Here is a 13,718-nt window from a genome sequence, read left to right on the forward strand (position 1 = left end):
TTTTATCGTGAACATGAACATTAGTGAGGACCAATTAGGCCTATATGAAGATAGGTTGAAAAGTGGTGAAGTCGTCCTTTAAGTAAATGTATTTAGTTACTTTACAGTTTACACCACTGACCACTAATAGGTTGGTGGTGGCGGTAACTGACAGCTTCCTTCCAAGAGTATATAGCCTAAAGGGTCCAGGGTCCGCAGAGAACTGTTGGTCTGCCTATATTGAGGATAACAGTTTTGGCCTAGTTGGTGAGCCTCGATTGTTGACTGCAAGCAGATGAGCACCAGAGACATTAGTTGCATCCACACGGTCACACCAACATTACTGGGTTCTGGGAGGTCAGAATTGATATTTTTCAAATACGAATGTTAGTTTGAATTGACTCCAGATCTCAGAGAAATGGTGGTGTTTCCATAGAGATGGAGCCTGGAGGCTTGGATACTAATGGACCATGACTCAATGGTCCTAATAGGCTACTGAACATATTGCAGCCTTTTTACCCTGGTTTGTGGGGTTTCTTTAAAACATTCGAATTCATTTGCAAACAAAAGCTTAAATAAAAAAGTAGATATAAAAGAGACCTGACCTAATTTTGTAACAGCTAGTGTTTTTGTTCATTATTTAGCCCGTTTAGCTGTTCAATAACAACTGCAGTGTGAAAGTCTAGACTCCACATTCCATAATGGGTGGCACCTAATAGCCTACATCAATTTGGGAAATAGTTAGCTGGGATTTACGATAACGTGAAGATGAATGTGTACGTTTATTAGCTCTAGTGTTCTTTTCACTGTCATGGAAGAAATCATTTTTATAAAAAGATAGTGAGCACTTTTCATGTTGACATGACGTCTTGTCGCTGTTTGGCCAATCAAATCCCTCCCAGACAGTTTTGCCGCGCAATATGTTAAACAGTGTTTGTGTGACGGTCGGGTGGGTGGGTCCATCCATTTGTTTGGGACTGGGATTCAGTTTGGGTCGGGGGATACACATTCCTAAATTCCTGCCTGTTCAGCCCAGGGGGCATCTCTTGTCCTGGTCTTCGATTAGTTCAGTCACTGCAGTGTACGACTGCACGCCACGGAGTTCATACCATGGATGGATAAATAACTGCTTCAAATGCACTCGATCTTGCACTTTTTAAAAGTCTGTAGTTGTACACAAACAAACCCGAAACGAATCTGGGCGGAGCATGCAGTGCATTGTGTGTGAAACATGGGGACAGAGTTGAGCAGCTAACATGCTAGTGCCGACTAGCCTGTTAAAATAGTTGACGAACGCAAATGGCAGTTGATTTGTGGTTCGGATACATGCATGTTGATTGTGCAGCCTGATATCGATCCTCTTCGACCGCTAACACAAACCATCTGCACATCCATCCAGCGGTCCGTTTCGTTCGCCCGTTCCTGCTGCTGCTTGCTACTTGACCAGATCTCATGGATCCCGGCGGAAGTGAGCTGGATTCCAGCCTGCCTCGGGCTGAGAACCCCTGTCTGATCGTGGAGGACTCTCAGCCGGACAGCGTTGCTCTGGAGGACGACTCGGAGAGCAGCTACCGGGCACTGCTCTCCAGGCGCCTGTCCAGCCTGCAGCCCACCTCCCACAGCCCCGTTCTGGTAAGACAAGTTAGTATTATGCTCCATAGAGTTAGGTATGGTCATATTGCCATTACGACGTTGCAACTTGCAAGGGCGCCCTGGAGGGTCGTTTGTTGTTATCTGTACCACGCTTAACATTTGATGTGTGCTATTGATTGCACAACCCCGCAAACTGCGCAAAGAAAACCGATAAAAGACACATTTATCTGGCTTAGATTGACTGTCCGTTGTTCAACGTGAGACTGGAGAGGCATGTTTTTATCCAGACCAGGGAGAGAGTAAACGAGTACAAGTCCGTGTCGCGTCACGACCCTCACGAAGAGTATTCGTTCAATTCATTCATTCAGTCAGTCAACATTTTGTAATGTGTTACAGTGTGCACAGAGAGTAAAGTTTGCCACCGGGCGACCAATAGTTCCATCCATGCTACTGTAGTAGTTCTAATGTTGAATCCATCCATGTTGATGATGAAGCACGCCCATGAACCACGTGATGTTGTCGTGGTGACATCAAAGGGGAATAACTTTCTAGGGTCTACTCCCCTGCTTGCTCCCCTCTGCTTGGCCTCTTACTGCTTGGCTGCATTTTTTTTCCCCAGACATTTTTGAGATTTTTCACATCTGTCATGTGTCTGTATATGTGTGTTTTACTTTTATTAGCATTAGTGTATAGCCCATAGCCACACTAACATATAAATACCAAAAAAGTACATCAACAAGCACTTTTCTGCTTTGGCCAGAAAAGTAGGTGCTAACAGGGCTGTATTAGCCGTGGGGCCGGGCCCTTGGGGGAACTGGGCCGGGGGGGGGGGGGGGGGGCTTATAAGTCCCTGAGTGCTAAGGGTGGCAGTGGCACAGTAGTATAAGTGCCTGCAAAAGAAAATCCTTTTGTTTGTTTTACGGTTATGGTTTGCAACTTTGCAGCATTTCTTCCAATTTGTTGTTGTGTCAATCTTTTTGTCCCTAATAGGAACTGATATCATCACCAGCTGGAAGCAGATCCTCTCAGATAGACAGCCAATTGGAGAGGTCCCAGAGCTGCAGCCAGTCTGGACCAGGTCTGTGCTTTACCTTGTACGAGGGACAGTTACACGTGTCTATTTGAATGCTATGTCAATGCAACAATACTAAAAAAACAATCTTGTTTTAGCTGTTGCAGGGCCAGCTAATGTCTGTCCAGCAGAGGAGGAGAGTCAAGTGATAAGCGTCTGCCCACTTCCAAATAAGAAAATGTATGTTGGTACTGGTTGGTGTTTTCTGATACTTACTTACTTAATCCTCTTCGTCCCAAGTGGGACATAAGGCTTTCGGATAGCTAGTAGTGAATGATGCATTTTATCGCTGTCTGTGGAAACCTTGTATGTCCAAAACTGTTCAGAACCATTACTTTTCAGGAGATGGACATATAACCTGCGTTCCAAATTGATTAAATGTAGATATTATTTAGTCTCAAGCTGTCTATAACGCCTGACACTGTGGTTCCCCTGACACATCACTGTGACATCACCGTGATGTCAGATACTCAGAGCAGGGATCTCCATATATGTGCAGAAAAGGCTGCCACATCACTGTGACATCACAGGTGATATCACAGTGATGTCAGATACTCAGTGCAGGGATCTCCATATATGGGCATAAAAGGGATCTCTATATATGGGCATAACATGGATTGTATGTATGATGTCAGACGACAGAATCCATATATGGCCAAGACAGATGGTGCGACCTCGCCGCTTTTCGCCCTTAGGCGTCTTACTGGTGATAAACAGACTATTTTAGCCATGATGGCATTATATGTGAACATTTTCACAACGCGTCCCATGGCGACACGTTGGAGATCCAAGGTTTCTTCCTGACAGCAAGGATTTGGTCAAATACTGAAGAAGTTCTCTGATCCTGTTTTTCCTTTAGCGCTGCATCAGTGGACGCCAGTATGGATTCTAGGGCCGATTCCACAACTCATTGTGCTCCGTCTGAAGGTAAAAGCCATTCTCGTGCAGTAAGAAATGTTATCCAGTTTAGCACCTTTTCTTTTCAGAAGGTAATGAATGTTGTTTTTTGTGTGCGAAGTATTTCATGTTTTCTTAATCTCGCTGAAAATGGTATCCATGCAATTCAGGGGGAGAATCTCAATTTGGTTTTCTTGAGCTTTCGGAGAGCCAGGGTCTGGGTGGTGAAGTGGTGAACATCCCAGAGGTGAAAGGAGGCATTCCAGTTCCTCAGACAGACAGTGAGAGGCACAGCAAGCCAGGTAACCAGATTGTGGGATACTCCATTTTGTTTTGCGCCAATCATGTAGGATTGATTTAGCTTTGAAACACAAACACAGTGTACAAATGGAACCAAATGGACCCATTGTACACTCTTAAAAGTAACAAGTCCACTTAGAACCCCCTTCAAGGAACACAGAGGGTTCTACTGATGTAGAGCAGTGGTTCTCAACCTTTTCAGGCCGCGACCCCCAAAATGATCATATTTTAACAGGGGACCTCCAAAATAATCATATTTTAACTGGGGACGCCCAAAATAACCATATTTTAACTGGGGACCCCCCCCACCCTGACGAGCACTAAGAGTTGAGGCATTACATTTTGTATAACACGGTTCTATTGTGAAAATAGCCGATCTACATGCTCACATTGTGAGCATGTAGATCTGCTATTTTGTTATTTTGGTATATGCTGTATTTTTGTAGATACTTTTATGGTTTCATGATGCATTATACTACAGTTCATTTGACACAATGTTTTTATTTTTGCAGTTTATTTTTATTACTCTGCATTATTTGATTATTGTTCTGTAACCCCCCCAGTCCCTGACCTTAAACTTAATTGTTACCATGTATAGGCTAAATATGGACCATTGCAGCCGACATTGGTACTTGGGGTGGGTGGGGCTTACTTAGATTGAGCATTGTGAGCAGCTGGGTTTCATTGTCACTCCCTCTCTTGGACTTGTACTTAACTGATGCACTGTTTGTATGACACCATGCCTGATGAAGACCACATGTGGTCGAAACGTTGCTAACTAAATAAACTTACCTGGGAGCCTATTGAACGGTGTGCGAGCTTCTCCTTCTCTCCTGTACGTATTATTTTTGTTGCTCAGCACCCGGAGAATTTTTTACAAGATGTGCGTACTACTTGCCTTTTTCTGAGATCTGCTATTTTCACAAATTCTGCCTCTAATATTTGGCCAATGTTTAATTTGTCATTTTAGATGTATTAACTCATTTAGTGCCACCCCTTTCACCACTAGAGGGCGCCCAGTGGCCATAGAAAATCCCATAGAGATATGCTGGTATATGCAGAAGCCCTGCAGCCATGACTTGCCTGAACACTTTCCTTTGTGCATGTACAGGAAGAGGATGAAGTTAGCTTGAAGTTAGCTATTGGCTACCAAGCATTTTAGAAGCCTTATTTTCGTCAACTTAGCCATGATTAAACCTTGCACACCTCATGCATGGGAAAAAAACAGAGAAGAATGAGCTCTAAAAAATCCAATGCAATCCTGGATTGCATTGGAGTGGATTTGTGCAGTTTGTTCACAGCTTTCAAACAAAAAAATCCGATTGGAAATCCGTTCAGGCATTCTTGAGATAATCGCCATTATGTTTTACATGTTATGTAAACAAACATGGCTGCCCTGTATGTTAGATGGGGTTGTATGGGGGTGGAACATGCAAAATCGCGATTGAAATCATGTTCACCAGATTTGATGGGGTCCAAAAAAAAGAAAAAAAAATTGTTTTCAAATTTTTTTTTTTTTTTTTTTTAAAGCCGAACTTGTTCGGGATCGGCACTCTGCGATACGATAATAAAGCCGAACTAGTTCGGGATTGGCAGTCCTTAAATTGTCACTTTAGAAATGGGTAGATCTAGATACCCTCCATACACATAAACTTTATGCTGGTTTGTTTACGGTTGAGTGAGAATCTGGGGACCCCCCAAAATAATTTGGGGACCCCCCTGGGGGTCCCGACCCACAGGTTGAGAACCACTGATGTAGAGAACATTAGCATTGGTGATGTCATGAAAAGGATGGCATGTGCATCCATGAAGGCCAGGAGGGGTAACTTCTGTTTGAGAGGCAGCCAGTTTGTCTGTCCCCTGTCCAAGACACAGCATCCCTACCTGCTGCTGTCCCACTACAAAGAGACGATGTTGTGCTGTGACCCCTGCTGGTGCCTTGCTTGCACATTCATTATTTAGTATTGCTTGCAGCATCTGAACAGAACATTCCTACGAGAATGTCTTTGTCAAATGTTACTTCAGCAGTTGCTGAAGTCACACGATACCTAATATTTACACTCGTTTTGTACCTCAACAGCTGAACAAAAGGTCGGCATCAGTACTTCTGGGAGACAAGATAACAAATCCACAAGGTACACAGAACCTTTCTAGTCTTTTTGTGCTCTGTGTGTTTCAATGTTTTGTATTTTCACATACACTTACTGTACACAGCTGTAGCAACATTTCAGGAAGTGAAGTTCTTGTACTTTGAGCTTCCTCAACAGCGCGGATGGATCGGCAACCTTTTTGACATGAAGTGCCATGTTTTCATTTTCTTGATAGTCAGTATGCCACATCAACATTAAGTTGAATTATGACACCACATCAAAAAAAAAATATTTCCAATTGATTTTGACAGGCTATAAATAACCTTTATTTGTGTCGTTCCTTAGAAATATATTATATTATGATGTAGGGCTAATGATCTTTAGACTCAAGCAATAACACACTTATCTCCCAGACTCTCTCCCCAGTCAAAGTTATCAGTTTGAATGAATGTAGAATTATATGCAGGATGTAAATCGTCTCTCTCACACTTCTGCCAGTGTGCCAGTGATCACCCACCCCTGTGCCAATGTTGGCACCCGTGCCTAAGGTTGCCTACCCCTGCACTACAGTTTATATATTATTGTAGTAATGAAAAACACGTTTATTCCAGATCTGAGGTGACGTCCAGTAGCTCCTCTGAGCCTCTGCTCCAGTCAGTCAGAGACATGAGGGCCCAGGCTCTGCTGCACTCCCAAGGTTTCCACACCAATGAGGACCACCAAGATTCTGAGGTTCTGTCTTCACAGGAGGACCTATTTGATGCTGCTGATAGGACAGGTGGGTCATTGTTGAAACACAGCAGCACCTTCTGCTAGGGCTGTCACGATTACGACATTTTTACATGACGAATAATTGTCACTCAAATAATTGCGATTAACGATTTAATTGTGTATTTGTCTTTGAGAATTACATTTCTGTTTGGCTTTTAGGCTTTCAAGTTGCACATGGCAATCATAACACATAACTTAAATATACAAATAAATTACTGACATATTTGACAATTTTATACTTAAAAAAGAACATAGCCGATCTACAAGCTCACAACGCGTCGCATCGCGACGTGTTGTGAGCTTGTAGATCTGCTTTTTCCACTACTTTTTGAAAGTGTTTGTAACTATATTAACATTTCTCAACATGGAAACGATTATGACGATTATGCAAACATTTTTGCGATTAGACGATTATGTAATAATTGTGACAGCTCCTTCTGCACAGCTAATTAGTGATGCTTGCCAGTTGTTATTTTTGCTCAGCAGCTTTAAAAAGTAATCACCTATCATTTTGGAGTCTACAATAAAGCAACAAATGGTCACTTACGCAAAGCCGCAGAGCAGCTCATTATCTTTTATTTTTCCTTATGTATCTTGATTTGGTTCTTTACTCTTACCTGTGTGTTGTGTCGAGAAAAGGTGCTTAACAATTGCAGCCACCTGATGAACATTTTAAAACCGGTTACACCCCGCCACTCCGACATGTCTCCTTTCCGACATGTCTCCATTCCGACACTAACCCTATCTCTAACCCTTACCCTAAACTTAACCCCTATGGAAGTGTCGCCACTCCGACAATAAGAAGTCAATTTCGGAGTGACGACATGTCGGAATGGAGAGCGACACCCTTTAAAACCCATGGCTAATTTCTTCCAAAGAAAGAAGAGTCAAACAAAAGGGATTCTCTGTTGACTGAAGGCCAGTGGAATTGTATAAACGTTTCCTCCTTCTCCTCAGGTGCTGGCGTGGACAGCACTGTGTCAGAGCTGGGTAACCAGGGCTTGCACCCACTGACACCAGCCCACACCCTAAGTCTACTGCATCTCTCTGGACAGGGCACTCTTGTGCAGCAGAGTCTTTCCCAGTAAGCCACAAGACCACTATTATCCTATACCAGTTCTATGCTTGAGCCTGGAGTAATCCTAATCAAATCTATTCATTCCATCTCCCCCCTAGGAGCTCTACTGACTACGTGGCCCCTACCCAGGACTTCTTGAGCCAAACACCTTTTATTGTCCCCAACTCACCCACTGGGCCAGAGGCTGAAGGAGGTAATATCCTGATCACATTCTCCTTTCAATAACTGCTGACTTTGACCTGGACCTGGATATGATTATTTGGAGAATATGGTTTAAAGGTGATACACCATGAAATTTCACTTTTCCTATTTTAAAACCTTTTTTTGGGGTCCCACTAGCACCTTCTATCCTCACAAAGTCCCATTTCTGACCGTTGTGTCTTTCTCTGGTTTTGAGAAGGCGAAGGTTAAAAGTATCCCACGGGTTCTCAAATCAGGCTGTCCAGATTTGCTGCAGATTGTGACGTCATCTGCCGATTGTGACGTCATCACAAAAAAAAGAAAATCCAAAAAAACTTTTTTTTTTAACAAAAAAATCTTTTTTCAAAAAAAAAATCTTTTTTTAAAAAGATTTTTTGGGGGGGGGGGGGGTGGCGCAGTTCAGGCCAAAGGTGGTACTGCAGCTGAAATGCTCTGAGAGCCATTCAAAAATGAGAGAGGCTCTCTATTCAGGAGTGGTAATTTAGCCTCAAACCTTTTGAAAAACGTTTTTGGGACATAAACAATATGACATAAATACTTTTTAAATGCATGGTGTATCACCTTTAATGTTTTTCATTCATCAGGTGCTGATGATGAACCAATGGACACGTCGCTGCCCCCAGGTGACAAAGAGACTATGGAAACTGATGTTGTATCCAAACCACGCCCAACCGCATCCACTCCTGTGTCCCAGAATTCGCCCGGTTTTGTTTTGCAGAAGACGATCTCTGTGCCCTCCCAGCCTGAGTTCTCTCATGTATGTACATAACTTTATCCACTGGGATTGTTAAAGGGCATATATATCGTTCTTTTGTGAGGAGGACAGTGACATGTTTTGTTGCATTTACCTGAGAAGTTAACTTGTGTCAGATTTCCTAAATGCAGCTGGAGGTCTTAATGTAAATTGTGTTTTTTCTGTGCTGATAGCATGAAAATAGCTGTATATGAGTTAAAAAAGACAGACACGCGCACGTGTGTCAGAGAGTGCGTAATGTTGTGTGGTTTTGTGGTGGTGTTACTACTGTATGTGCAGTGTATATAGCAACACAATTGTTTTGTAATTTTCTAATATTTGTTATATACGGTAATATGATATAATTAATATAATATTAATTAATTTTAATATTAATATAAGTTTTCTGAAAACTTAGGTCGGGCTTTAGAAGGCATTTTTAGATTCGGCCTTGGGTCTAAATGGATTAAAGATTGAAGAATAGACTAAGTTGTCCTTTAATGCCACAACAAGACCCAATCCCTTACGACGTCTTCATGACGTCATTAATATCTCTGCCGTGTTTCCCCCCCAGGATGTGTTTGTCGCAACTCAGAGCCAGGAAGCTGCGAGCAGCACCAGCAGCAGCAGCAGCGTGGCTCAAATAGACACACAAAGGATGGCGGCACCATCCTTACGTGACGGGAAGCCGATGCCGTCTATTGGGTCAACTCCGTCCACTTTGTCCTTACGGTTGACTGTGAACACAGAGAGCAGCACCGTGGCCTCGGAGCAGCCCGAGGATGACAGCCAGGCCACACAGATAGAGGGGCTGGACGAAGCGCTCGGCGTTGACACTAGTGACTCTGTGGTGTCACGCTGCAGTCAGAGGAACGAGCGCAACGGCGTCTCCTCCTCCCCGAAAACGTCCGCCCAGCCCAAAGCCGTCCCTGCCCCAGACTCATTAAAACACGGCGGTGAAGGAGGTGCCAGGACGGAGGAACGCGCACCGTCACAGAGGTCCGAAGTGCAGGAATCTATGCCGACGGGTTCCAGGAATGTAACGAATGTGAATGTAAGCCCAATGGGCAGCTGTGCGGACAAAGCGCACGGCGCCCAGAGCAAGTCGGGCGCGGGCGACGCGCTGGCCAGCAGCCGCCGCGTGCTGCTGCAGCAGACCCCCCCGGCCGCCGCACGTGGTAGTTTAGCCTCGATGTCCCAGCCCGTGTTCTCTCAGACCTCAAGCAGGGACTCCGTGAACGTTACGGGGAGGGAGTTAAACGCGCAGTCGCTACTGAAGCGTGGACTACCCTCTTCGGCTCCCAGTCAGCTGCTGTCACTAGACCAAGACGTGATGGATGAGGGAGACGAGGCTGGAGAGGAGGAGGAGGAGGGGATGATGGAGGAAGGAGAGAACACAATGGGTCTGGGCCTGGCTCTCTCCCAGAGCCAGGTGTTGTCCCCTGAGCCCATGGAGGAGGAGATGGAAGGGGGGGAGGAGGGCGGCAGCCTCGTTGTGGTGCCTGAGAGCGAGAGAAGCCCCGGGCCGCTTGAGAAAGGGGATTCGTTGTCATCGACACAGCTGAAGAGGAGCGGTTCTTCTTCTCAGCCAGCTGGAAGCAAAGTGCCTGTGTCCAGACTGTCCAGCAATGGCCATGGTTCCCAATCTCAGTCTAAAGATGTTCGCGTGGCTCCCGATAGCCTCTCCCAGGCCGAGAGGAAGGGGCTTGAAGCAAAGGGAGTCAAAGACAAGAGCCTCAGTGACAGCTCTGGAGGTAAGATTGACGTGGAGAAATCCGAGGCTCAAACAAAACTGCAGTGTAACAGTGTAGCCCACCCACATGCAGTGTTGTTTTTGACAGCAAATTTTTATTTAGTTTTAGTCATAGTCTTTTGAATAAAATGTCATTTAATTTTAGTCATATTTAATAGTCACCTGAAAAGTTTTAGTTTTAGTCTAATTCTAGTCGACTATATATCATACGTTTTTAGGCGACTAAATCTACAGTTGATTTAGTCAACTGAAATGTATTTTGGCAGGCCTTGATGGCATCATAATGACTGATTTTACACTTGGTTGTGTGCTGAAAATAGCAGATCTACAAGCTCACAACGCATCGCGCTGCGACGCGTTGTGAGCTTGTAGATCGGCTATTTTCAGCACGCAACTCTCTTCTCCACTAGTCCCTCCCTAATGTTTTAGTCTAGTTTTTATTTTGTTGACGAAATTGTCAATATATTTAGTCTTAATTTTAGTCATCACAGCTTAGTTTTTATTTAGTTTTTATTTAGTTATCGTCAGTGAAAAAAACGCAGTCGACAAGCAGTTTTCGTCATAGTTTTAATCGACAAAATCAACATTGCCCACATGGTTAGTTTTTCTCCATAAGGGGACATTTGTGTGATGCATTCTGATTTGACATAGTAAGGTGGTGGGTCGAGTACTATTCTAGCTGTATGCAGACTCATTTACCAGCTGTTTGAAGTGTCACAGTTCACTATATTAAAAGCTACTTTTGGAGAACGCAAGATGAAGTTGCTTTTGGGGACAAAATGTCTGCTGAGAAGTCTATTATAATACACTGTCCTGTTTGCCTTGTGCAGAAATTCCCTTCCACTTCACCCTTCCTAAAGAAGGGGAGCTGATTGGGCCGGCTGTGAGTGCCACACCCCCTCTGATCAACCAGCTAAAGCAGACACCGAGACACAGCACTCCCATCGGTGAGTTCTGTTTTCCTTCCCCTGTGGACCAAATACCTGGCCACCCGATGTGGAGTATCACACTGTGATGTAATGCGTTATAATTAACACTTGTACAGCCACACACGGTGCGGTCTGCCTTGCCTTGTAAATATGAAAACCTTAAAGGCAACGTCTTACTGTTAGGGCTGTCACAATTATTACATAATCGTCTAATCGTGATTATTTGACATAATCGTGATTATTTTTCATGATTGTCATAATCGTTTCCATGTCAAAAATAGTGGAAATAGCAGATCTACAAGCTCACGCGTTGTGAGCTTGTAGATCGGCTATTTCCACTATCAATGTTCTTTTTTAAGTATAAAGTTGTCAAATATGTCAGTAATTTCTTTGTATATTTAGGTTATGTGTCATATCTGCCATGTGTAACTTAAAATAGCCTAAAAGCTATTCAGAAATGTAATTATCAACGACAAAAACACAATTAAATTGTTAATCGCAATTATTTGAGAGAAAATTCATCATTCATTCATGTAAAATGTCATAATCGTGACAGCCCTACTTACAGTACGAAGGGCTGACACGATTACAAAGTTGACAATTAATTAATTAATTAATTGATTAAAGTTATTAACGTTTTAATGGTTTGGCATTGAACATTGGAACATATGATTAAAAAATATTTCTCTGTTTGCCAATTGCACAGGGCAGATATGACAAATAACAAACATTTTTAATAATTTTGTAAAAATAGCAGAAATAGCTGAATGGCGCGTAGAACTGCTAATTTCAGCTTTTTTAATATTTGAAAATGTGTGAAATTTTCAACATGGAAACTATTATGATAATGCAACAATGATAATGCAACAAAAAAATCAAACCTCGGTTCGAAGTGAAGCGGTGAATTTTTATTCTATGTGTCCTAGAGCTATGAAAACGGTGTTCTAGATCTATACATTCTGTGTTCTAGATCTATACTTTCTATGTGCTTTAGTTCTGTATTTTTATGAATTCTGAATCAATGAATGATTTTGTCTGGAGGGCCAAATTGTCATGTGAAGCTTGACCAATCCTCAATTCTGCATGCACTGGACATACGGGACACACAAAGCCACTCCTTGTGGCAGTGACAGTGAAGTGAAGTGATTTTTTTGTATTAAATATGCCAGAGAAGCCAGCATCTGTGGGTGACGCGTCAGCGGCGACGACTGTGGCGACCTGTGACATGGTGGCTGCAGAGACGGGGAGTGGGGAGGACTCGGCGGACAAAGGAGACGACGGGAAGCTGAGCTTACGGATGAAACTGGTGACCCCGGTGGAGGAGGGCAGCTCGGAGCATTTCTGCCTGCAGAGTAGGAGCCTTTCACACATGATTAGGGGTGGGCGATATGGTGATAATTATCGTTGAGACGATACAATGTCTCCACGATATGCCTTTTCAGAGGTATCGTATATATCGTGATACAATTGAGGGAGCCTTGTAAAAAATCCTGTTTAATTGTTAATACAGAGATTCATTGCCGAATTCAATTTAAACCTGCATTTTAAATCAGTAGTTCTCAAACTTTAAAATGTCAAGGTCTCCACTTAACTCTGACAGTATACAAATGAAACCAAATGGACCTGTAAGGGTCCATTTGGTTTCATTTGTATACTGTCAGAGTTACATACTTGTAAAGTTAAATTTAGACCTCCCAAAAGGAACCCAGAGAGTTTTGTTTATGTCAAGTAAATTGAAAAATAACCATAAAAACCAACATGAAAAATAATCGTGATAAAATCGTGTATCGTGATACAGCTTGGAAAAATATTGTGATATTGTATTTTTCCATATCGCCCACCCCTACACATGATCATCATGATCCAAAGCCTTTCACAGCTCTCATGCTCCTTTTCTGTTAGAGCTGAAAAGCATCCATTACAGCCGGGATTATCATTTACGTATTGTCTGGTGGAAACCGCGTACGTCCAAAACCTTCAGGAAACGGGGGAGGAAAAAAAGATCTGTGTTCCATTGAATGATTTGAACCAATCAATGTAGTTATTATTTAGACCCAAGCTCTTGTTAACTCTCCTACTGCCAGATTATTTATTTATTTATTGGGTCTGGTGCCATCAAAAAGCGGCTTACCTTTGCGACGTTATAGTAGATAGACAGACATTTATTTTTTTTATTTTTTTTTATTGTGCAATAGTGCACTTTGGTCTGCCAGGCAGCAGAGGGCGGCGTCATGCGAGAATGAATGTGAATTTGCCTGTTATGTGTTGAAGAAGAAGAAGACCAGTCACTGGCCACAGAGCCTTACAGCCAGAGGAAATCAA

General features: G+C 43.1%; 1 protein-coding gene across 5 annotated transcripts in view; it reads left to right on the forward strand.

Moving 5' to 3' along the window:
* Positions 1-1,156: 1,156 nt before the first annotated feature.
* The window catches only part of tp53bp1 (tumor protein p53 binding protein, 1), a 35,940-nt gene continuing 23,378 nt past the window's right edge, over positions 1,157-13,718 (forward strand). For 4 of the 5 annotated variants that reach the window (XM_080730718.1, XM_080730720.1, XM_080730721.1 and 1 more), the window contains exons 1-13: positions 1,157-1,611; positions 2,563-2,650; positions 2,743-2,824; positions 3,504-3,571; positions 3,712-3,843; positions 5,922-5,976; positions 6,543-6,709; positions 7,660-7,786; positions 7,879-7,973; positions 8,566-8,738; positions 9,289-10,468; positions 11,298-11,414; positions 12,566-12,748. In XM_080730718.1, the coding sequence (XP_080586844.1) occupies positions 1,432-1,611; positions 2,563-2,650; positions 2,743-2,824; positions 3,504-3,571; positions 3,712-3,843; positions 5,922-5,976; positions 6,543-6,709; positions 7,660-7,786; positions 7,879-7,973; positions 8,566-8,738; positions 9,289-10,468; positions 11,298-11,414; positions 12,566-12,748 (2,647 nt within the window). In that variant the 5' untranslated portion in view covers positions 1,157-1,431. The remainder of the gene's footprint in view (positions 1,612-2,562; positions 2,651-2,742; positions 2,825-3,503; positions 3,572-3,711; positions 3,844-5,921; positions 5,977-6,542; positions 6,710-7,659; positions 7,787-7,878; positions 7,974-8,565; positions 8,739-9,288; positions 10,469-11,297; positions 11,415-12,565; positions 12,749-13,718) is intronic. The other variant, XM_080730722.1, reaches the window with a different exon arrangement.

This window comes from Nannobrachium achirus (assembly GCF_963921795.1).
Source record: "Nannobrachium achirus genome assembly, chromosome: 7".
Taxonomy (NCBI): Eukaryota; Metazoa; Chordata; class Actinopteri; order Myctophiformes; family Myctophidae; genus Nannobrachium; species Nannobrachium achirus.